This window comes from Colletotrichum tamarilloi, assembly GCF_030869305.1.
Source record: "Colletotrichum tamarilloi strain Tom-12 chromosome Unknown Scaffold_139.1, whole genome shotgun sequence".
In the NCBI taxonomy this organism is placed as follows: Eukaryota; Fungi; Ascomycota; class Sordariomycetes; order Glomerellales; family Glomerellaceae; genus Colletotrichum; species Colletotrichum tamarilloi.
The window spans coordinates 40,937-63,364 of NW_026849522.1; the positions used below are offsets into that span (position 1 = coordinate 40,937).

The following is a 22,428-nucleotide window of genomic DNA, read 5'->3' on the forward strand; positions in this document are numbered from 1 at the left end:
AACCATCCGCGAGATAGAATACTCTTGTGCTTGTCGCACGCATCCTTTAGACCGTTGCCAAACAATGCCAAAAGGCTACATGGACCCCCCCCCAAAAAAAGTCCAACCAAGCGTTAAAAAGGGTAACCGACACCTTGCCTGTTCCAAACCCTCTGTGTACCGGTGTTTCCCCGCGCGCTCCTGGGTATATTGTCGTTGCGTATCTCATGCCAGCGTATCATAGTCTCCAACTGCTTCCCCCAAAGGATATACGAGCCTGCTTCAACGCCCTCTCGCTTATCAATGCTGCTGTTGTCCGTTTGGTGTGGTAGGCTCAATCATATCCGGGTCCAGAGGTCCCAGCATAGACGCCTCCATGGAGATAACACTCGCCGGCCGACTGCGATGCGAGACGGGGCTCAACATTGACGCTTCCATTGATGCCGTGCTGGCACCAAGTGGTGCGGGTCTCCGATTTGTGTATGCGGGGAAGCCAAGGTTGGTGCCTTGCGGCGAGAGTGCGTTTGCAGTCGATGCGCTGGGTCCGGCACTCGTCGGGGAGTAGTGGCTCGAGATGACCAAAGGCGGCGGGTGATTTGTCGGGCCCCCGGCCGTCGGTGAACGAGTTGACTGCGGAAAGCTGGGGCTGGTAGGGCTGAACAACAAGGGAGCCTGTCCAAGTGGTTGGGCGAACATGGGCACAGCGCCGGCCGGAGGCACATGATTCGGCGGGGGCGGAGGCACACCGTTTTGGGCATTGCCGTTCACAAGGTTTTGTGCCAACAAGGGCTGGCCATCCACTGCCATTTCACTGCCGTCCAGACCTTCAAACTCGTCGTCCTCCGGCACCTCCGCTTCGTCAACTTCAACATCCCCGTTGGTCTGTCCAGCGTGTGCGGCCGTTGCGCGGGGATCGGCGGCTCGACGTGCAGGGAAGCTCGAGAGCCCTGGGAAGCGAGGACCAGGAGAGTCGCGAAGACCCTCGTATTCGGGAGAGGTGTTGAGATAGTCGCGGAGCTTCGTGACGCCGACGCCAGAGAAAACACAAAAGACGCCTCGCTGATGATCCGTGAATTCTGTGCACGTCTTGTTAGTTTATCTGTACACCAACAACGAGGAACAGATATGGCTTACCAGGCGGAGGAGGTCGGCAGAACTCGGCGAATTCTTCTCTGAGGAAAGCGGTGACCCCTGTCAAACTGAGATGGGTCAGGCGTGGGCAGTAGTTAAGCAATTTGATGATACTCTACGATAATGTTAGTGTGCGGAATCGGCAACTTTACATGGGGCGACAACATGCCTTGAGTGTAAGGTTGGTGCAGTAGCTGAGATGGACTCTTTCGAGGCTGGACGAATAGTATTCATCAATGTTGCCATGCGCATCGCGGCGTGCCCGGGGGCGATGGTTGGCGCGAGCGAGCGCGAACACGGACTCGTCGGTGATACTACTGCACTTGACGAGACCGATTCTCTTGAGCTTGGGAAGTTGTGCCAGTTTGGTGACGGAGTCGTCGGTGAGGTTAATGCAGCATCCCAGATCAATGTACCGTATACGATTGCATTGCTGCACGAGGCGTTTGACGGCCTCGTCGGTGATATGGCCACAGTGACCAAGGTGCAAATAATGCAAGTTCTTACCGAGTTTTGAGATGGCATTCACGGCAACGTCGGTGATGTTACGGCACTTGGCCAGCACCAGATTGCGGAGGCGTGGTGCAGCATCAATAATCTTCTGCACCGACTGATCCGTCAGCCTGGCGCAAGATGTCAAGTCGAGAATGCGCAGGTGATCGTAGCTCTTGGCCGGGGGCAGAGTCAAGAAGGCGCTGTCGTCGATGAGCTCACAGCCTGCCAGCCGAAGCTCGCGGAGGGACTGGCCCTTTGAGATGAGGGCAGTGATGGGCTCATTGCCGATCTGAGCACACTGGTGCAAGTCGATTTCGAGGATATTCGGGCAGTTCTCGGCAAATGCAAGGATGGCATTGTCTTGCAGTTGAGCACAATCGTTGAGTTTGAGCTGTTGGAGAAGAGAGTCATGTCAGCGAATGTCCAAAACACAATGCGGGGCGCAAAAGCCAAGCGCGAAGCGCATACAGGCCAGGCCTGCAGGGAGAAAAAATAGGCAAAGGAGCACGGGAAGCAAAGAGCAAACATACCCTCTTGATGAACCGGCAGTTCTCAGCAAGCTGTATCATGCTGTCGTTGGTGATCAAGCGGCAGCCAGAAATGTTGAGACCCTGTAATCTCTTGCAGTGCTCGGCGATAGTTTGGATAGAGACGTCTGTGATGTGCTCGTCGCCTGAGATATCAAGGGCAAGCAACGAGGAGCTGTTTTCCACCAACTTGGTCAAGCCCTGGTCGGTGAGGTTGCGGCAGTTGGTCAGAGTGAGTCGCTCGACACGAGTGCACACGGACAGAGGCATGACACTGCCATCGCTGATCTTATCTGCGAGACCACCGGCAGCAAGGTTGAGACGCTTGATGAAGTCGCGGTATGCGAAGAAGGGCGTCTCTAGTTGCAGAGTAAGGCAAATGGACGAATGATTCTTCCAGTTTGTGCAGGCGGGGCGATGCCACAGCAAGTCGACAGAGTTCTTAGCCCATCGCTTGCATGTCAGCATGCAGTTGAAGAGGTCGTTTGAGTTGTTGAGCTTGGCGAAGATGGAGATGAGGATCTCGCTAGGGAGCCGGTTGACAGCGGGTTGGCACGGATCATCGCTAACCTGCATGTCCTCGATGTTGGGGACGCCGAGTGATGATTGGGAATCGTTGCCGGCGATGAAGAAGTCTGACTCCTCATTGTCGGCAGGGAGTGGCGAGTTTGTGGACGACGAGGATCGCGAGTCCGGCGTGGCTGACTGTGTAGCCATGATCTCTATTGAGGGGGCAGCAGGCCTCATGATGGGCGGCTGCGATGTGCGAGCAAGGGAGCAAACGGTCGGCGGATCGTGGATTCGCGTGAATTCGGTCAGAGGAGAGGGAAAGGGGGTTCGGATCCCCGGTCGGAGAAAGTTCGTGGACTATGGCAAGCGATCTCGAGTCGCTAGTCGTAAATCGTAGGCGCCGTTGGTGTTTTTGTCGTCGTGATGTAGTTTGTAGGGTTGTCGGGTTTCGTCAGGTTGGCAGAATGAATGGCGGGGATTTGTCACCAGAGCGAGGGTTGGAAAGGCGAACTAGTTCCCACGAGGCCGATGGAACACTGGAATACTGACACTGACGCCTGACCCACGGAAGGTGGAAATGGAGAGGCTCCGACAGTGGAGGGGGGAGCCGGGACAAGGAGGCAGGCTGACGCTAAGTCTGTTGTGAGTCCGGTACCTCTCTGGTGTGTGTACTTTGTAGTTGTGTGTGTGTGTCGACTACTGCCTCAGCACATGAACGGGGATGGCAGTACGGAACACAGGCTGTACAGGAGTAAGTACCCGTGCTGGTGCGTTTTGTGGTGCAGGGCGAGGGCGCGGAAGGTATTTTGTGCGACGGAACGGAGTGCCAAGGCAACGGAGAGAAAGAGAAAAGAGTATTCGTAGCAGACAAGACTGCTAGGGAGAGACGAGGATTATTGTCGGAGACGGCGGCTAGAGGAATAGAATTGTATTCTCGATTGGGATAAGTTGGTCTGAAGTCGTGTCGTCGATGGGAGTAGACTGGAGAGGGAGACAAAGATCAGGTCGAGAGTTCGCGTCGCGAGACAAGAGACTGAAAGGTAACCACGGGGCACAGGGTCGTTGGGTGGCAGTAGGTGGTGCGTGGGCTGCGGTTGCGTTTGCGGTGAATCGTGATTCAGGTTTTGCAGCACCGTCTCTCTCCCTGTTTCTGTTGCAGTGAAGCGAAGCAAAGCAAGCAGGAGGGCCTGAAGTGATGCGGTGCGGTGCGGTGCTGTGCTGTGCTGTGCCTAAGCAGTGGGCAGTTCGTGGTGGCAGCGACAGTGACCGACAGGGCGGGTGACAATGACGACGGGGCGAGTGAGGCTAGAGCACCCTGAGCGGCCGTGGTCGCAGGCTCCCAGCTTGCGGATGGGCGGGCGTTCGCGTGTGAGGTGGATTCTGTGTGTCCTGTACGGATATCTAGGCTGTAGCTCAGCGAAATGTTAGCAGTGACTTTGGAGCTGTGGAGAAAGGGAGCGGAGGGATGTGACACCCTTGGGCCAAGGGCCTTGGGCTCTCGGAGGGCTGGCTGGGCTGGGCGGCGGCTGGGCTGGAAGTGGAAACCAGGGGACGGAGGGCTGGGACCTAGGATGTGTGTAGGTACCTTGTTTTTGGGTGGTGCGGGAGGCAGGTCTCTGGTGCTCGACGTGTGTCGCCTGCTGCGTGGAGCTGTTGATGGCGGAGGAAGATGCGGCGGTGATGGGAGGTGGAAGGGGGAGGCTGAAGGCTGAAGGCTGGCAGTAGACCGGGAACCTGCGATGCAATGCGATGCGGTGCGATGCGCGGCAACTGGTCGAGCACGAAGTTGACGATGGCTGCTGCTGCTGTTGCTGCGAATACTACTGTATAGGTAGGCTCTGGGGCAGGCGGTGCTTGTTAGGCTTCGTCTTGTGGCACTTGCAAGGGCCGACTCTAGTGTAGACTTCTAGGAGACTGGAGCATCCGTAGAATAGAATCCAAAGGATGTCGGATCGAGCCGGTCAAGTTCTCTGGGGCGTGGGCGTGGGCGTGGGCGTGGGCGTCATGAGGTAAGGCTGGCGGGAAACCCAACGTTGACGCGTGACCTGCTCCTGTGCCTTGCAGTTGCCGTTCTCCTCTCTTTCCGGTATTTCTGACCTTTCCCGCTTTGCACCCTTTATTCACTTTCTGCTGATGTTGATTTGATTGCAGAGTCCGAGCAGAAAAAGGATGCTTGACTTGTTGAAGCAGGAAGAAACAGCAGCAATGCGAAGAGTCACAGTCAAACTTGGGGATGTATCGATGTACTCATGTATCGATGTACCGACCAAATGGAGGAAGTTGTGTTCCGCAAGTTGGGAAGGACCAGACGGGACCAGGACAAGGGACCGGGGAAGGAATAACGGAGGGGTCGTCAAAGTACTTGTCTACACAGTCACAGTGCCTCGCTACTTCAGTACGTCTTCCGTTCTCATTGAAGGCGACACCACCTCTCATTGGCCGACGGCACAAAAGGGCCTGAGGTTGCGGGATAGGTAGGTGATGATTCTGGAGTTACTTTATTGTGTAGACGCTTCATAAAATAAATGACAAAGCACATGGTTGCTCTGTAGACTATAGATTACTTCTCCCGTGTCTACTGAGCTTCTGGCTCATCAATATACAAACTCGAAACCAGACCACGGGAGACGAGACGATATCCCCGACGTGGAGCGTGGGGCGCTCTCAATGGAACATGCCGCTTTCCCAAGGAGCCATGCGTTAATGCGGCCTGTAATGGAAAAGGTTACCTCTAGCCCTCAAAGTACCTCACTTTCCAAGGTACCTTATACTGCCTGTCAAGAGACATACAGCATTGTGTCACAAAGTCATAACCAACCAAATATGTTGCAGAACGTGCCTGGCGGAAAGAGCATACCTACCTATGCAACCCGAATGTCGTACAGCCCGTTCATGTACTCCGTACAAAAATCCTCTACTGTGTATGGCAGGCGAAGCGGTACTCGAGTCTCGCCTATACTTTACCCAACCTGCGGCATAACTCAATCTGGCAAAGTCCCCTCTAAAAAAGAAAAAAAAAAAAAAAAAAGGTACATTCCACTTGCTACGGGAATCACTCGATGAATTGTATTACCGCATTTCGCGCCAACTCCACCAAAATAAGCCCATGGCATTTACATACAATTGCACGAATGGTCCGGGCCAGGGAGACTGAAGCCGTCGCTTGTTCCTGACGCTACGTCAAGGACGGAATGGTCTACAGCCTCTGGCACGTCTTGTCAGTCCCTCTCATTAACAGAGTTTTGGCTGAGTGTACGTAAGGTACTTTGCAGTGCTACCTTACCTTGAATCGCGGCATTCTTTCTCGACATTCGACTAATTGCTCTTTCCTCTATCTTCAGCTCCCTCTGGCCCAGGTCGTGAGTATAGAATGAGGTGCCAAGTCCTGACTAAATCTTCCCAGGCGTATGATGATGAAGATGATCATCTCCGAGAGGGAAACGCTTCCACACACATTGGTCAATATTCAGAATACGGCAATACCATCAATGCAACACCGGCCCTCTGGAGCCTACCAGGAACCATGACATCTTGAGCTTGTCGGCCTGCCTGCATGCTTACATCCAACCTAATCTCGTTACCCTGACGTCGGGGACCATCTAGCAACTGACAGCATCCCCCAAAGGCTACCTATCTATCGAGTCTCTGCCGCTCCTCGCCCTTCGCCTCTCGGAGACCAAATCTTCAGCAGATACCCGTGGCGCCATCTTCATCCACGCTCAGACTTGAGCTCGAGCTTCGTCTTCAGGGCACACAATCTCCATGGCTGCATCTCGGGGCACAGACGCGGGCCCCCATACATTGTGCTCTCAATGACAGTCTCAAGACATTTCCTCCCACCCTCCCTGCCTTATGAGACGGGATGTCAGGGCCTCGGATGCTCGACTGTAATGCGGTCCGCTCTTCCAGACAGCCTAGACAGCTTATCATAGCCTAGCTTGTTGTTGCCGTTTCGTGAGGATGCTCTTTTTGAGTTTCCATCTCGGCTTCTTCCTCGCTGCTCCTCGAGTCCTCACACTTCAGCACAAGGATGTTGAACACCTCAGGACCAATGTCGTTGGTCTGCTCTGCGCCTGATACCGTTTCACTCCCGACCAACCCGGGCCTTTAAGGACATTCTCCCACCTGGGTCATCCCTGCCTTAATACCTACAATCCGTAGGGCAATTGGTATCTTGCGGCGACTGCTTCAAAGCATGACGGCCGCAAGACCACTCGTTCAATCACATTGGTCTGACGGCATGTCCCGCATGTCACTTGCAAGCATTGTAAAAGGGGACGTCGGACGTCGGGAATCGGTGACTACGATCGCCGAGTTCGCGTCTTCGGTGTGTAGGCCGCGTCGTCTAGTTTCCTCGTCCGTGGTGTCGAGCCTGGGATACGGGAAGATTGGGTGAATGCCAAGCCGGCTTAGACGGGCTTCCACGGCTTTTGGCTTTTCGAATTCAGCTTCTGCGCTCACATACGAGAAGTAGTGAGAGCTCGCAATCGTCGATACTAGGCGCTGCCATTCTCCCATCATCAGACTAAAGGGCAGGCAGTTGGGTACTCGGTCAACGAGGCTCCCGGGCACCCGAGTTCACAGACCTGGAGACATCCTCGAGGTATGGTGGGGTAGGCCGATTGAGTTGGGAATAAGGAATGCTCCCGCAGTGGACAAGAATAGCAACCCCCTCGCGTACCAAAGACAACGTGTGCAGGGTATGCGGGAGAGGATAAGACGTCGGGGACGACCAGCCTGGCTGGGTCTCACCTCATTCGCCATTCAGACGGGCATCAACAAAGCCCTGCATTAGGTGAGGTTGGATTGGCTTCACCTGGTTGGCGGTGTTGGGTGAGCCTACTCGGAAGGAATATCAGATTGCGACGTCCTCACCATCACAACGGCGCAGTCGCAGCACTCCCGTGGTCTAGCCATCTGCGAGGTTCACTTGCAAGACAGACGCACACTTCAAGTGACAGCCCACACAGCCAGGCCAACGTGTGGGAGTGAGCGGTGGCTTCGCGGTCCAGCGTGATACCGTCACGATCCTGGACGCCATCACGCGTGGGCGCTTAGACGGCCACAGACGAGCGACCACTCAGCTTCGCCCATTTCACATTTTCGGATCACAGACGTGCAACCCTGTTGTGATGTAATGGTGGTCTCTGAGCGCGAGAACCCTGGAAGTCTTAGCATCAAGTCACCGAGTGATTGCAGGATCGGCTGTCATGACTATCGAGAGACTAGATCCTCATCCTTTGACTTTTACGCATCCTGACCATTCTCGTGGAACAGATGGGCAAATGCATGTGCCGTGTCAGATCGCATCCAACAACCTAGTTCCAACACAACATCCATCATCTCCATTCAGGACATTTCCATAATCTTGTACGCGCATAAAATAGAAAATCCAGAGTCTTCAAATGGCCCAGTCCAGCCCTTGAGACACAGTAAATCAACTTTTACCTTGCATATGTCGCAGATATTAGTAGATGCACCTGAAGCTCTCCCCTCCTTGTGTCCAGGGACTGCGATCTGAGGCGGAGAAGCGGAGGTGGAGGCGGAGTCGGAGGACATCCGCACAGACCACAGCCAAAAGTGAGTGAGCCGCAGTACGTAGCTTTCCTTACCTAAGCAGCACAAGGAGTACCGGCACGTGACAGCTTTCCGTAGGACGTCATCCGGAGGGGCCGATTATGCGCCGGGCCACTCAGGTGCCTCGCTCGCTGACGTGCTCCAATTTCTCAGGGCATCGGGGGGATTGGATCCAATGGGGAGAGCTCCAATTGCCATGCGATTGACATTGACAATTCCCGACTACAAGCCTCACGTCACGATCAGACTCTCTCCATTGCCTGCGTAGCTCGCCAGTCTGTGCAAAGGAATAGGCCAAATTACACTTGCCCGCATGACCAGGCCATGAATCGTTCTGCCCGACCGGCACCGAAGTCGAATTAGCAAGCCCGGGTCTACAGTTCAAGGTACTGCATCATTGACGGTTGTCCCCGCCGCCCGACCATCCCGCACCATCTGAAGAATCTCGAATCTCCATCAGCCCACTTCCCTTTGTCGACTATTGTTCCTCCACACGGTCCATAGTACCGAGTGACCTCTACCAATTCAACCACAGGCGCACTCTCGCTCGCCGCCTACACGACTCACACACATACTCGCATACCTAATACTCAGATTCACGCCCTCTACCACAATGTTCCGCCCACGCACTCTCCGGGCCCTGCCCAGGGGTCTGCCGCACCCGCAGCCACCCGTCCGAACTAGTCGCCGCACCCTCTTCTCTCGCCAGCGCAGCTCGCCCTCCCGCCCCGTCGAGCGCTTCAACCTCGGCCAGCTCAGCGAAGCCCGCTCCAGCTACGACCGAGACCGCACATACTTCCTCGCCGCCGGTGCCCTCGCCGGCATCGTCTCGTTTGCGTACACGGCCAACAAGCTCCGCAAGGCCCTCGCCGCCGAGAAGAAACGCAACGCCGCGGAGGACAGCGGTAGCAGCGACAATGGCAGCGGCAGCAACACCAGCGAGCGCGCCGGCTTCCAACTCGATTCTTCTGTGCCGGCAGAGACCTTCACCACCGAGGCCGGCACCAAGCGCAAGGTCGTCATCCACGACGAAGACGGCAGAGAGCTCGTGCCGACGGGCAACAAGACGGTGCCCAGCTTCCCGCGGACCATCGACCTCTCCCTAAGCAAAACCCACCGCGACCCGGAAGCGCCCATCGCCGCGACGGTGCAGGACACGGACGGCGTAGAATACACCCTCGTCGGCCTCGGCATCCGCACCGTCAGCTTCCTCAGCATCCAGGTATACATGGTCGGCTACTACGTCGCCACCCAGGACGTCGCCAAGCTGCAGCACTACCTTACCAAGAAGATTAACCCCATCGCGACGACGCTCGTCCCCTCGGAGCGCGACAGCCTCAAGCAAAAGCTGTTCGACCCCGTCGAGGGCGAGGAGACGTGGACGGCGCTGTTGCAGGAGGTCGGCACCCGCAGCGCATTCCGCATCGTCCCCGTGCGCGATACCGATTTCCCTCACCTCCGTGACGGGTTCGTGCGGGCCATCACGGCGCGGTCGTCTGCGGATAAGGAGGCGTACGGAGATGAAGCGTTTGGCGAAGCGATGAAGGAATTTAAGAGGCTGTTTAACCGTGGCAAGGTGCAGAAGAACAAGGAGCTGTTGCTCTGCCGTGATGAGAAGGGCCAGCTTGAGGTCGTTTTTGATGATGGGCGGAGCATGGGCAGGCAGAGCGTCGGCAGGGTGCAGGATGAGCGCGTGTCGAGGCTGCTATGGCTCAACTGGCTTGCGGGCAGCAAGGTCGCTTCGCCGCCGGCGAGGGAGAGCATTATCGATGGCGTCATGGAGTTTGTCGAGAGGCCTGTCGGTACTGTTGCCGCGCAGGTTGTGTAAAAAATGGGAACCAAGAGAAATTTGTAGAATTAGTTGAAAGTAGTCACGGCTCAAAATGTACAACACACTAGACGCGGTCCTCGCTAAAAGGAAGGCCAATGTCATTTCTTGGAAACTTGTATTTTGAGACTCTTAAGCACCCATCTTTATGCCTTTAAGCCCATGGTATATCATCGTCCACCATTCTCACTCCCACCGGGTTGAATGATTGTGCAGCAACAGCTACAACTTGGACGGCCTTTAAGTCGAGCCGTCAGCGTGTTCTGTGCTGTATGCATTCTCCAACCAATTTCTAATCAAACACACAATGTCTGCCCCCTCTTTCTGTCTTTCTCTCTGAACCGAGGACGAAGGTGGGTGCCTTACGCCTTGAGAGCGCCGGCCTCCTTGAGAAGGTTCTCGAGCTTGCCGCCCTTGAGCAGGCCCTGCAGGTCCGAGTTGCCGCCAATGTGCTTCTGGGCGATGAAGCTGTTGGGGACGGTGCGCTGGCCGGTGATCTCGTGGAGGGCGTCCTGGATGGCGCTGCCGTCGTCTGTATTGGTGTCAGTAAGTTGTCTGGGTGCTAGTGTTGGTAGATGAATGGGAAAAGACTAACCAATCTGGTCGAGCTCGAGGACGGTGTAGTCGGCGTTGATCTCGTCGAGGACGGACTTTGTGGCGCGGCAGTAGGGGCAGTAGGACTTTGAAAAGACGACGACCTTGTTGTCGTCGATGAGGGACTGAACCTTTTGCTTGGTGGCGGCCATGTTTGCTGGTGATGTCGAGGATGAGGAGAAGAGACGTCTGAATAGTGATGCCATTTCGGAGGGAGAAGAGTGGTGGAAGGAGGGGCAGGGGCGATGATATAATAAAAGTGCAGCAGGCGACGGGGAGGGACAGAAGGTGGGGGGTTATTTGTCAGGCAAAGTGTCGCAATGCAACAGGTAGGGGCGGGGTGCTGGGTGCTTGTGCTGGTGCTGGTGCTGTGCTGAAGCTGGGTGCGGTTCGTTCAGTTTAGTTGCGACGGGGACGGGACTTGCAGCGAAGGGAAAGGCAATTCGGGGCCGAAGGCGGCGGGAGTGGATGATGCAATCGGGACTCTGATTACCTAAGAGGTAGACTGTGAGGTTCCAGACTGCGACGCAGCTGGTAGCAAAAGCCGAGTTTTCTAGAAGGTGGAGGTCACAGAGTTTAGTGTAACCGTACAACCGTGGTGCGGCTTTCAAATTTCGATACCTTTGGGAGCAGAGACCCGATTTATAAGACACCGGCTCTCCCGAAGCTCACCTGCCTCGGCGTGTGTTACACCTTCTAGGTACCCGTAGGTGTACTGAGGTTTGTCAGCTTTGTTCGGGCTCTTGAGAGCCACCCGTCGACAGCGAGATTCTACACCGGAGATGATTTGATGACCTCGGCGAAGAAGAGAGATGCGAAGAGGCTAATTCAAAATGGGCAATGAGCTCACCTCAGCACCGGAGAGCAAATGGAGGGATCAGAGACAGGCTTGTGCCTCGAGTACCTAGGGTCTGTCGTAAGATGAGGTAAGCATTCAGATAACCGCCCTGGGATGAGGATAAGATAAAGATAAGAGGACCCTGGATTTCGGTGCATCTCGTGTTTCTGTCAATACCTAGGTAGGTACCTTAGGTAGGTACTCTACGTAAGGTACCTTCACGAACACCACCATCTTTCTATGGTTAATGAAAACATGAATGCACCCAAGATTCCACATGGGAGGCTGAGGGAATGAGGCTATCATACCCAAGTTGGGGGATCGATCTATCCGCATCACCCACAATTATTACCCGCGTCTAGCGCCTGACCGCATCCTCGGGCATCCTTACAGCGCAGCACACGTCTCGAGGTTCGTGATGACTGCCCGGTACGGAGTACACGGCAGGTAAATGGGTCAACGCTGTGGACGGGGCATGGCTGCTGGGTTGGGTTTGAAAGTCAGACGGGATTATTCCCGGGTCCCTGCAAGTATCGGCTGCTCGCCGAATCGCAGCCAATTGCTGATTCCGCCTGCCCCAGTTGTCGTCGTGCAGAGAATCCTCGAGGACTGGTGAGAGTTACCTAAGTATTTGCAAACACCAAGCCATTCCCAAGCATGCTTCGTGTCCTCTTTGCCGCAGTTTTGCCTATACAAGAAACTATTTGAAACCTTTATTAACTGGTCCTTCTCAACCTGATATCCAAACCATTACCAGTCAGCGAATCCCTGATAACCAAAGTAACAAAAGGTACGTCTATCTATGTATCGTGACAGCTCAAAGCGCAGAAAGGACCCGTGGCACCGTCTCTCGGCCCGGCCAATGACACCGGGTCCTTCCTCGGCGCGCATCCCCGTCATTCGCTGCCTTTGCGACCTGCCAGGTTTTTTCTAGAACCTCCCCTCCACATCCACTTCCACGCTTCACCATCGCGCAACCTTACGCAACACCATCACTTCCGACCACTCACCTCTCGCCGTCGTCCCCAACTTTCTGCCGTCATCCTCTCCGAGTCCCGTAGGGCCACCTTTGACACACAACCACTCCTCACGCAGACCACACTCGCTCACTCGCTCGCTCACCCAGAACCGGACGCTTCGTCGCATCCCTGCCCGCCGCCCTCATCATCGCCTCTTCGCCCATCCACCACCCACCAGAACCCCAAAAGCTGACAGCGCATTGCCTTCTTTCCAGTCCTGCTTCTACAGCCTCACCAAAGCCAACGAGCCACCACCTGGATCCTTGACCCAGGCTGGTGATCGTCCACGCCAGTTGGAGCCGGATCGAAACTCTCGACGACCCAAGCAGCCAAGCACCCGAATCGAACAGAAGAGAACAGCTCGTCTTCTTTTATCTTTATTTTATTCCCCTTTACCCCACTGCTTCTGCAGCCTTCTTCTCTCTTGGTGCTGCTGCATTGTGTCGACTCCTTTCCCTTCCAAGGACCTTACCAGAGCCTGCGCCGTACTTGCGCCGTACTGTACCACCTGCCTTGCTGCAGAACGGCCTGATCTTCGAACCCCGCGAGTCGGAAAATTCCAGACGAGGGCATCCCCACGGCACCCGACACCCACGATCAACATTTCACTCCCATCCGCCACGATACCAATCACTGCTGTCGCCTTCGACCTTGCCTCACTTCACCTCTTCTCTCCTCCACCTCCTCCCCCTCCTTCTCATCCACTTTTTTCTCTCTCCCGGTTCAGCGTCCTTAGCTTTAAGGACCGCCTACTCCCGCCAAGGTGGCTTCCAGTCAGCCTCTTCTGGCATCTTCTGGTGCACTTCAAAACATCACCGCCTTGTTACCCACCACCCTCCAGGTCTATCTCGACAAGTCCATCGCCAGCCTAGCCAAAGCTATCGCCAACTACTCCGGATACATCTCCGACACCACCGGCATCGATCCGAACCTCATCCTCTACTCCACCATTGGCTGCATCCTTCTCGCAGTCCCCTTCACCATGTCTCGATACGGCTGGTCGACAAATCGGGAACAAATATCCCCTTACGGCTCCACCCTCAGCGGTGTTCCCGACGTTACGGACGAAGACTTTAGCTACATCACTACAGAGGACCTGCAGTCAACCTCTCTTGGTAGCTCTGTCCCGACGAGATCTTACGCCCACAACCCCCGATCCCGTGGCAGCGTCCCCGACGACGACATTCTCCTCATCAAGAACAAGGGCATCACCTACCCCGCCCACTTCCCCGCGTATGCCATTGGCGACGGCAAGCTGCGCGTCCGCGATGTTCGGGACCGAGTAAGCGTCCTGCTGGAGCTGTCCGAGAGACGTGGACGCCGCGTGAAGCTTCTCTACAAGGGCCGCCAGCTCAAGGAGCCCGCTGCGCCCGTCCGGGATTACGGTGTCAAGAACAACAGCGAAGTCATGGTGGTGCTACCCGAGGGCGAGGTGGACGCTGAGAGCAGCGACGACTCGGACGAGGAAATGGTAGTTGTAGGTGGCGATGGCGGCAGCGCTGTGGGCAGCAACGGCGGCACCGATGACGGCAAGAAGCGCCGTGGCAAGAAGAAGGGTCGCAAGTCCAAGAAGCGAAGCAGCAACACCAGCCCGCGTGATAGCGCATCAAATCTCGGCGTCCCGGGTCAGGAGAGACAAAGCTCGCCCTCCCCCAGCAAGGCCAACGGCCCTCACGCCAAGCTCGATGCCATTGCAGCAAAATTCGAGGCGGATCTTCGCCAGCCTTGTGAGGACTACATCGCCTCGCCCCCGACAGACCCCAAGAAGAGAGAGGAGGAGCACCGCAAGCTTTCTGAGACGACGATGCAACATGTGCTTCTGAAGCTTGACGAGGTCGAGACGGAAGGCGACCAGGACGCCAGAATGAAGAGAAAAGCCTTGGTCCAAACCGTTCAGGATGTCCTGAAGCGCCTTGACGCGAGGCTCAAGGCATAAAAGAAGCGAATTGGGGCGTCATTTGGGGGGTGCCTGCTGTTTCTGCAATACGTTTGTTTACTAATAACGGCCTACTTCCGTTGAATTCTTCTAGATGAGCATTTGTGGAGGATTTCTATTCAGTCAAGCTGCATGTTTTATCAAAGCGAGATTTGCATCTAGAGGCATGCCGCGTAAAATGGCGGATGCGATGGGAGTTAGGGACAGCTTGAGACGGGATGCTGTACAACGATGGCCATTGCTTGAGCAGAAGATGATGCTAGGTAATGGGGAGCAAAGACGACGAGCAGAGGCAGAGGCAGACACAGAGGCGCATAGCACGCCGTAGACAGGAACTGCAAAAACAACCCAAGTGTACTGGGATCTTCACTCCATCCATTGCGCACATGATGCATACGAGCACAGCCTTCCAAGTCCTGGACCTGGAACTGGATCTTGGAATAGCCGCATTCTGTCATTGTAGCAGGGCTGCAGCGTGACGTTGTCGACGAGGTCCAGTCGTGGGGATATCCTGGTCTCCCGTTGAACAATTGTGCCATGCTTGACGTCGTTGGCTTAGTCAACGGGTGTCCTTATCTCATGTGACAGAGAGGCCGTTATCGATTAATCCGGTATCGGTATCATTTCCTGCCCGGCCTAGGGACCCAGGGGAGAAAGACGGGAAAGGCCCGGTGAATGGAAGCGGCAGTGACAGACGTGGGCAAGGTGAGTCGTCGATTGGGGTCTGGCCGCCAGCGGATGCCCCGCCACATACCTTACACCGAGGTGAGCCCGCTCTGAAAAGTCAAGGTGAGTCAGCAGAAACCTAACGCTGTGGGCATCGGAAGCGCTGAGCGGATGCGCGCCTTCTGGTAGGTCTTTGCAGCCCTAAGCTGCCTCAGGCCCCACTTCCAACCCTCGCTTGTGATGGAGACTGCCTTGCCACAAAGGGCTAGCGCTATTCATTTTCCTGGCGTGCCATTGGGGGGTTTTGTGTGTGCGTGTGTAAATTTCTCATTGACCTGTCCCCTTCCCAGTTGTGTGCCCGCCCCGATTTCAAGATTGTCGCGACGGCTTCTTCCAAAACTCACCCTCCGACAATACTAACCCAACGGCAGCAGACCAAATCTCTACAGAGGCACCCATTCCGCCCAGAGATTTGAATCCCCCTTTTCCTTCTTTTTTTCAGCAGAACACCGCGAACCGGTGTTTTTAAAGGAACAGGAACGATGTCTTCTTTCGAGCCGGTGGTGAGTCTTTACCGAATTATCTTTGGGGTTCCCGTTTCGAGATATATGGGAGCCGCGGAAATCGACGATGAGGAATTTCGGGATACTTGTAGGAGCGAGGAACACCATGCGATGGAACAATGGCACTTGAATGCAGCCCGTCTTCACGTCAACGCTGCTTCCGCTATTTCAGCTCGCCGCCGCTGTTGTCGCCGGCGCTTCAACAGTCAATCCCGAATCTTCTCATCGGCCGACCGCGAATACATTGTTGGAGATGCAGATCGCTGACTCCAGCACTCTCTACAGGTCGTCATCGACGGCAAGGGCCATCTCCTTGGTCGTCTTGCCTCCATCGTCGCCAAGCAGCTTCTCAACGGCCAGAAGATCGTCGTTGTCCGCACCGAGGCCCTCAACATCTCTGGCGAGTTCTTCCGTGCCAAGCGTATGTCGACTCTCTCTCAACCCTACCCCCACCGGTCGCAACACCCAGTCTGTCAAAAGAGGAGGAAACACCACTGGGAACATGCAAAGACTTGCGGTGCCGACAACCCGAACCGATCGAACATATACTGATGAATGGCTATAGTCAAGTACCACGCCTACCTGCGCAAGATGACCCGTTACAACCCGACTCGCGGTGGTAAGCCAACACACATACACACATATACATCCGGGCTCTGCTCTGTCTCCTAGCTGAGATACTCAACTCGAGGACATTCAAATGTCTGACTTGACCGCTATAGGTCCCTTCCACTTCCGCGCCCCGTCGCGTATCTTCTACAAGACCGTCCGTGGCATGATCCCCCACAAGACTGCTCGCGGTGCCGCCGCTCTTGAGCGCCTCAAGGTCTTCGAGGGTGTTCCCCCTCCCTACGACAAGCAGAAGAAGATGGTCGTCCCCCAGGCCCTCCGTGTCCTGAGACTGCAGCCCGGCCGCAAGTTCTGCACCGTTGGCCGTCTCTCCCACGAGGTCGGCTGGAAGTACCAGGACGTCGTTGCCAGGTATTTACCTCCCACAATGGACCTAGCCCTGGGTTTTTCAATACTGACAAACCCCCCAGACTCGAGGAGCGCCGCAAGGCCAAGGGTGCTGCCTACTACGAGCGCAAGAAGGTTGCTCAGCGCCAGCTCACCGACGCGAAGAAGAACGCCAAGGTCGACCAGAAGACGGCGCAGGCCCTCGAGGCCTTCGGCTACTAAACGTAGTCGACAAATCCCTTCTTGACGTTGATTTTTTTCGAGCCGCTCTATCTTGAGGGAAATGGAGGAGGAGAGGAGGAAAGGCTTTATCCCCGTTGAGCCGCCACCATACCCACCACCAACACCCACACGATAGTCCGACCAAAAATGAAAAGACTCGGAGGGTGATTTCTCGCGCATTTCTGTCCTCTTCCTCGCGTTTCCTCATTAGATTGGCGTGGGCGGTTCACAAGGGAAATTCTTCATTTTGCTGATGGCACAAATGGGCTGGTCATTGGAAGGGGGGGAATTCAAAAATAAGAGATGATTTTGGGGGGTCCAAACGAGAGAGAAGAGAGTTTTTATGGAGTGAGTCCGAAAAGGCTTCGCTTTGCAAAATCATCATCATCCTGTTCAATACCCCCCCGCGCCGCCGTTCTCGGTGTTTTCGGTAAATTCGGTTCAACCACCAAAAGCACACAAATACGCACCAACCAAAAACCCCCTTTTCTCGCAATAAGTCACAACACAAACACTCAATCTAGATGATTCATGTCCACGGGCTTTTTTTATGGTGTACTTTGTCTTTTTAATGGTGGTTGCCGTAACAAGATTTCGGGGTTTTGGCTTTCTGAATTATATGGGAATTGATATCACACACTTCAACAACATTCATCCTATCGATCAATGGCCTCCTCGATCTCATCCTCTTTTTTTTTCTTTCAATCTCCCCCCCCCCCCCTTCCCCAAGGTTTCCCCCTTAGACGAACAACCAGTAGTCCCAGATGAGGCGATATTCGAAGAAGAGCAGACGGAAATCGAACGAACAAAAAAGAACTATGAAGAAGAAAAGTATACCACGGCATTTTGGGAGGGGAACCTTGGCGAGGCGTCTTGTGCTTAGAGAAGTAATTGCATTACAATCATGAAGACTTCATGTCAAAAGATGATATCAAGTGACGATCTAAGTATGCTGATCAAGTGAGTACTGCGGTCTTCCTTGCTCAAAGGTCGCGAGAAAGTGAAATGATCGATGACGGAACATCGAGGAAAGCAACCCTCCGTCGCACTCAAAAGAGGGTTCCACGCGCGAATCTAAAGCACTCTCATCTCAGGAGTGCAGATAGAATATTGGCAAAACCGCGACGGCACTTAGTAAACGTGACATGTTCGCGACAAGACGCGTTAGTGTGCCCTATCTTATCCCAAGTCCTAAGAGACCCGCCGCCAATTCACGGCACAATCTTATCACCCGAGGGTCCAGCTCGGTGTGCCCCAAAACTCAAATGGCGAGGCTCCTGTGAAAATCGAGGCGGAGTAGCTGTTCGCCTGAGTGACAGGCTCTTCTCGTAGACGTGGGTTCCGACTGCAGCTGCAAGTCATGAGCCGTTCGCTGATTGACGGCCCTTGAACCCTTCAGGTGAGGTCATCGAGCGGCGCCGAGGTCAACGCGCAGGCCAGAAAGGGGGACGGCCCTCTTTCGGGCGAAGCCTCTCCTTGGGCTGCGCGGCCTGGGCTGCTCGCTACATGGGCGCACACCAGATCAGCTACTTCAACAATGGGCGATTGGTTTAGTGGTATAATGACCGCTTAGCATGCGGTAGGTCCTGGGTTCGATTCCCAGATCGTCCAACCTTTTGGCTTTCCCGGCTTCAATCTTACCTTTTGCTAATTGTGAATGATGTCCTTTGATGCAATTATATTCTGGAATTTTTCTAAGTGAGAATCAAAGTGTGTTGTATCTTATTGCGTGTATCTGTCCGCTTTTTGTTCACCTGCTCTGAAGGAAGCAGGTGCTGTTTGTGCTTGCCAATGCGAGGCTGAGTGAGCTGGGTGTATGTTTGTGGTCCGTGCTTCGACTTCATGTCAACATCAAGACGCGCCTTGAGTTGCTCAATAAGTGCCGTTTCTTCATCATACAGCAGGCATTTGATCGCTAAATTGAAGATTACGAGTCTTCAGGCTGAGGGTATTTCATAGAGACATTGGAGACTGTGTACAGAGATATACAGCCCGAAATGACACAAAATACTGAAGATCCCATGATTTCCCATTCAAAACCACCAGATAAAGATGGTAATAAAGACAAGTAAGTCACCACAGCAAGTTTAAGCATTGTTTTCTTCGTGAGATTGTTTCCTGACGTGCTTGAAACTCAATGAGAGACTTTATTAATGTTTCTTCGCATACAGAGAGTTCGAGGAGGCATCGGCCGTGGTTGCGAAACACGTCAAGCTCCTGCGGGAGTACAACCAGATCAAGGATGTGGGGCAGCAACTGATGGGTATGGTTGCCGAGAAGAGGGGCGTCACTGTGGGAAGTCTGTATGAGACTCGCGAGTTTGGAGTTGGGCCAAAGGACTGAGATGGGCATGGTCTAGGAGGTGTGCCTCCGCTGAGTTGTCGTCATGTCGAACCGGGTGGAGGAAATCCGCGGCCGACTGTGGCTGCTGCTGCATGCAGCATGAGACAGAACTCTGCGTCTGATTTGATACTGTCAAGGTCTACCGTGACGTGAGTGTTCAACGCGCACTGCGACATAGTCCCAATATTATCGCTGTGTCCGGAGATTCTTGAGCCCAGAGAAGATGTTTGTGACTAATGACGTAGAATTAAATTGGAAACAAAACCATGAGAGGAGAGACGACAAGGTACTCTAATCAAGTGAAGGTGTCTCCGACGGGAAACGAACATACTTCTCCATCCAGTCGTCACCGTTACCCTCCCGATCTTGATCATCGTGTGAACTGCAAATATCAGCCCTGCACAACGCTCCATTAACCTCTGAGCACCTAGTACCTGTAATGTCTTGCAAGTACTGTGTTTCGCCGCGAGAGGAAGTGTCCGGATCGCCAGCCTTGCTGTCTTCGCTGTTTTCGTTGTTCTCGATGTCTTTGATGAGCAATGCCACTTCTGACGGCAACGCCAGGTCATCAGATTTCGCCTCCTCTCTACTAGTTCCACTTGCTGCCTTTATTATCATCTCGGCTCTCACGTCATACCCGGGCAATTGCTGTATGGGCTCAAGATTGTCTTGGAAGTCTTCGTTGTCAGAAGAGTCGCCTTCATCCTCCAGGAGTCCTTCAAAGTAGTGCTCCGGCAAGTTGTACGTCTCGTCAAACAGCTCATGATCAGTTTTATCCCAACGTCGAAAGCTCCGTAACAGCCTTTCAACGGCGAGGCGCCCTCGTTTCCGCGCTAACACAACAGCTCTGATGTAGTGGAGACGGCCGGTTCCTTCAGTCGAGACGCCAGAGTCAAGAAGGAGCTGCACAATGTCTAATCGGCCATTCTCTGACGCCGCCTCTAGCGCAGTTCGCGTGAAATACGCTCCGCTTGGGATGTCTGGATCTGCATGCAATTCCAGCAATCTTTTCACCATGCCGAAGAAACCCCTCATAGCTGCCTCTATCAACGGTGGAGCACATCGAAATTCCTGATGGTACTCATTGACGTCGGCGCCCATGCTAACAAGAGTCTCCACGAGGGTAATGTCGCCTACAAAGGCAGCAGCTCTCAGCGGTGTTCCCCAGAGTTTTTCACTCTCACGCCAGTGCACGGTGTTGACACCGATGCCAGACGACAAGTACCAGTCCATAACCGCGGTAGACTTTCCAAGAATAGCTCTCGTTAGAAGCACCCTGTCCAGTGTGGCTTTGGTTCTTTGTAGAAGGGGGAGGATAGCCAGGGCATGTGGATTGGCAGCAACACGTGAACAATCGACGTTGAATTGGTGGCCATTTTGCACCAATCTGGCGACGCAATCCGGTGAAGATAAGAGCGCATGAAAGGTTGCTGGCTGACGCTCCTCATACTGTCGCGTTTCCTCGTCAATCGCTTCGAGATATAGCTCTTCGTACCGCTGTAAAGACACCTTGGGGGGCCTGTTCAAAGGTACGAACATCTTGGGGCTTAAACCTCGGTATATCATTTGTGGGGGGCACAGTCCTGTCATAAGAATTTCATCGGCCACATCATCGATGCCAATTCTCATTGCGAGACACATCGCTAATCCGAGCCAATGGTGTTCGCTGGTCGGAACTTGAGCATGTTTGCTCAGCTCTAAGAGCTTGTGGAACAGGACCCAGTCAAATGTATACTCGGCCATATACACAGCTGCAAAGACTGTCCTTGTCGAGAACTCGGCCGCGTCCATTAAACCTATGATCTGTAGAGCCATCCGAGAATCTTGGACCAATATGGCGGCTTCGAGAGGTGATAGCTCGTTAAGAAGACTTGGTGCGGTGAGCGATGCCCCAAGTGCCAGTATCTGCTCTGTTGAGGAGGCCAGACGAGTTCTGATCGACATCGCTAACTCTTCCCCGAATAGTTTTGCCCCGCAGGAGAGTAGGAACAGGGCGTTCTCTTCACTGCTGCAAGATAGAGCTGCTTGTAAGGGGGTTCTACCCAACTGGCCTACACATATGGTTTCATGAAAGAAGCCCGAGGTGATCACCTCGCGTCTTCGGTAGCGGCGAGGGCCTTCGGCATAATCTCCTGCAAGGGGTTGACAGAAATTGATTTCAGCACCGTGATCCAACAAGAGTTTGATGAGTCTTGTATCACCACTGGCTGCGGCGCATTGAAGCGGCGTGGTGAGAATAAAGGAACCGACTTTATTGACCGGGTTAAGTATGGCTCCAAGCTCCAACAGGCGTTCACACAATGAATAGTGGTTCCTAGAAGCTGCAACCCCTAGGACCGACTCTCCAACGAAGTTCATGTAGTTGAGACAGTCTCGGTGCTTAGAGACCCACTTGAAGACCGATTTGCCGCTGGTTTTGACAGAAGTGATGAGAAGTTGAGCAAGAGAGGTTGCACTCTTGAATTTCGATTCGAAAAATTCTAGGATAGGCTCTGTAGCGGAAGAATGAGTTCTCAACCCAAGTTCATTCAGAAGGACGCGAGACATGATCTCGTCATCTTCTTGGTATCGGTAAACATATAGTACCCATCTCGTCATGATCCCGACTGAAGGCTCATGAACGACTTGTGCTGAGCCGAGCGCTGCGATACAAACAATCCGAAGCATTTCAAGGTCGACTGAATGACTGTGTGCGCCAAGTTTTGTTAAGAGCTCGACCATGGTGATATTGAGCGTAAAGACAGCCCAATGAATTGCCCTTGGGGGATGGTGGTGAAACCTTACGGATGTAGGTATAGGTAGGTCGTTCAGAGGAAGGTTGACATCTATTCCTGCTAAGGCCAGGGACTCAATGGTGGCAAGGTCCGAAGCTAGAACCGCTTTTCCGAAAATCTGGCACAATAAAGCCTGAAGGCTGATTGGGAGAGTCTTCAATTCGCGTGATACTAGTAGTTTCCATGCAGTGATATCTCGAAACACTGTCAAAATTGTTTCGTTGATCATGTCTCGGTCGTAAGGTCCTTCATCTAAGTGGTTGCAGAAACCATTGGATAGAAGAAAGACCATGATTTCTAAGGCATCGGAGTCTGCGCATCCGGAAGAGGAGCGTTGCATGAGACTAGTTGCTCTGCGAGCATGGTTGTCTGTCGTTCTCTCAGGCATCAGAAGATAAAGGGCCCGAAAGGTCTGCTGAAGGGTTGGTGTGTAATCCAGTGGTTGTGTTCGCCGTAAGGTAATGCGACC

At 54.1% G+C, this 22,428-nt stretch overlaps 8 protein-coding genes across 8 annotated transcripts; 4 read left to right on the forward strand and 4 right to left on the reverse strand.

Moving 5' to 3' along the window:
• Nucleotides 1-279: 279 nt before the first annotated feature.
• On the reverse strand, nt 280-2,879 carry CTAM01_14903 (F-box domain-containing protein; the record flags this gene model as incomplete). Its single annotated transcript, XM_060530902.1, has 4 exons — nt 280-1,055; nt 1,114-1,178; nt 1,263-1,996; nt 2,136-2,879. 4 exons carry the CDS (start codon nt 2,877-2,879, stop codon nt 280-282), a joined length of 2,319 nt encoding a protein of 772 aa, XP_060374517.1.
• Nucleotides 2,880-3,642: 763 nt separating this feature from the next.
• CTAM01_14904 (uncharacterized protein) lies at nt 3,643-4,938 on the reverse strand (the record flags this gene model as incomplete). Its single annotated transcript, XM_060530903.1, has 4 exons — nt 3,643-3,675; nt 3,802-4,024; nt 4,055-4,546; nt 4,910-4,938. Coding segments are annotated over 4 exons (777 nt in total), but the record flags the coding sequence as incomplete, so codon positions are not given.
• A 3,894-nt stretch (nt 4,939-8,832) lies between these two features.
• CTAM01_14905 (chalcone-flavanone isomerase) lies at nt 8,833-10,047 on the forward strand (the record flags this gene model as incomplete). Its single annotated transcript, XM_060530904.1, has 1 exon — nt 8,833-10,047. The coding sequence occupies one exon, from the start codon at nt 8,833-8,835 to the stop codon at nt 10,045-10,047; it is 1,215 nt and encodes a 404-aa protein (XP_060374519.1).
• A 362-nt stretch (nt 10,048-10,409) lies between these two features.
• CTAM01_14906 (glutaredoxin) lies at nt 10,410-10,847 on the reverse strand (the record flags this gene model as incomplete). Its single annotated transcript, XM_060530905.1, has 2 exons — nt 10,410-10,579; nt 10,643-10,847. The coding sequence occupies 2 exons, from the start codon at nt 10,845-10,847 to the stop codon at nt 10,410-10,412; spliced, it is 375 nt and encodes a 124-aa protein (XP_060374520.1).
• A 2,633-nt stretch (nt 10,848-13,480) lies between these two features.
• On the forward strand, nt 13,481-14,434 carry CTAM01_14907 (BAG domain-containing protein; the record flags this gene model as incomplete). The annotated part of the gene is made up of 1 exon (XM_060530906.1): nt 13,481-14,434. One exon carries the CDS (start codon nt 13,481-13,483, stop codon nt 14,432-14,434), a length of 954 nt encoding a protein of 317 aa, XP_060374521.1.
• Nucleotides 14,435-15,642: 1,208 nt separating this feature from the next.
• Nucleotides 15,643-16,842, forward strand: CTAM01_14908 (ribosomal protein L13; the record flags this gene model as incomplete). The annotated part of the gene is made up of 5 exons (XM_060530907.1): nt 15,643-15,663; nt 15,949-16,084; nt 16,229-16,282; nt 16,386-16,644; nt 16,704-16,842. The coding sequence occupies 5 exons, from the start codon at nt 15,643-15,645 to the stop codon at nt 16,840-16,842; spliced, it is 609 nt and encodes a 202-aa protein (XP_060374522.1).
• A 1,997-nt stretch (nt 16,843-18,839) lies between these two features.
• CTAM01_14909 (uncharacterized protein) lies at nt 18,840-19,185 on the forward strand (the record flags this gene model as incomplete). Its single annotated transcript, XM_060530908.1, has 2 exons — nt 18,840-18,910; nt 19,014-19,185. 2 exons carry the CDS (start codon nt 18,840-18,842, stop codon nt 19,183-19,185), a joined length of 243 nt encoding a protein of 80 aa, XP_060374523.1.
• A 291-nt stretch (nt 19,186-19,476) lies between these two features.
• Nucleotides 19,477-21,129, reverse strand: CTAM01_14910 (uncharacterized protein; the record flags this gene model as incomplete). Its single annotated transcript, XM_060530909.1, has 1 exon — nt 19,477-21,129. One exon carries the CDS (start codon nt 21,127-21,129, stop codon nt 19,477-19,479), a length of 1,653 nt encoding a protein of 550 aa, XP_060374524.1.
• Nucleotides 21,130-22,428: the final 1,299 nt, after the last annotated feature.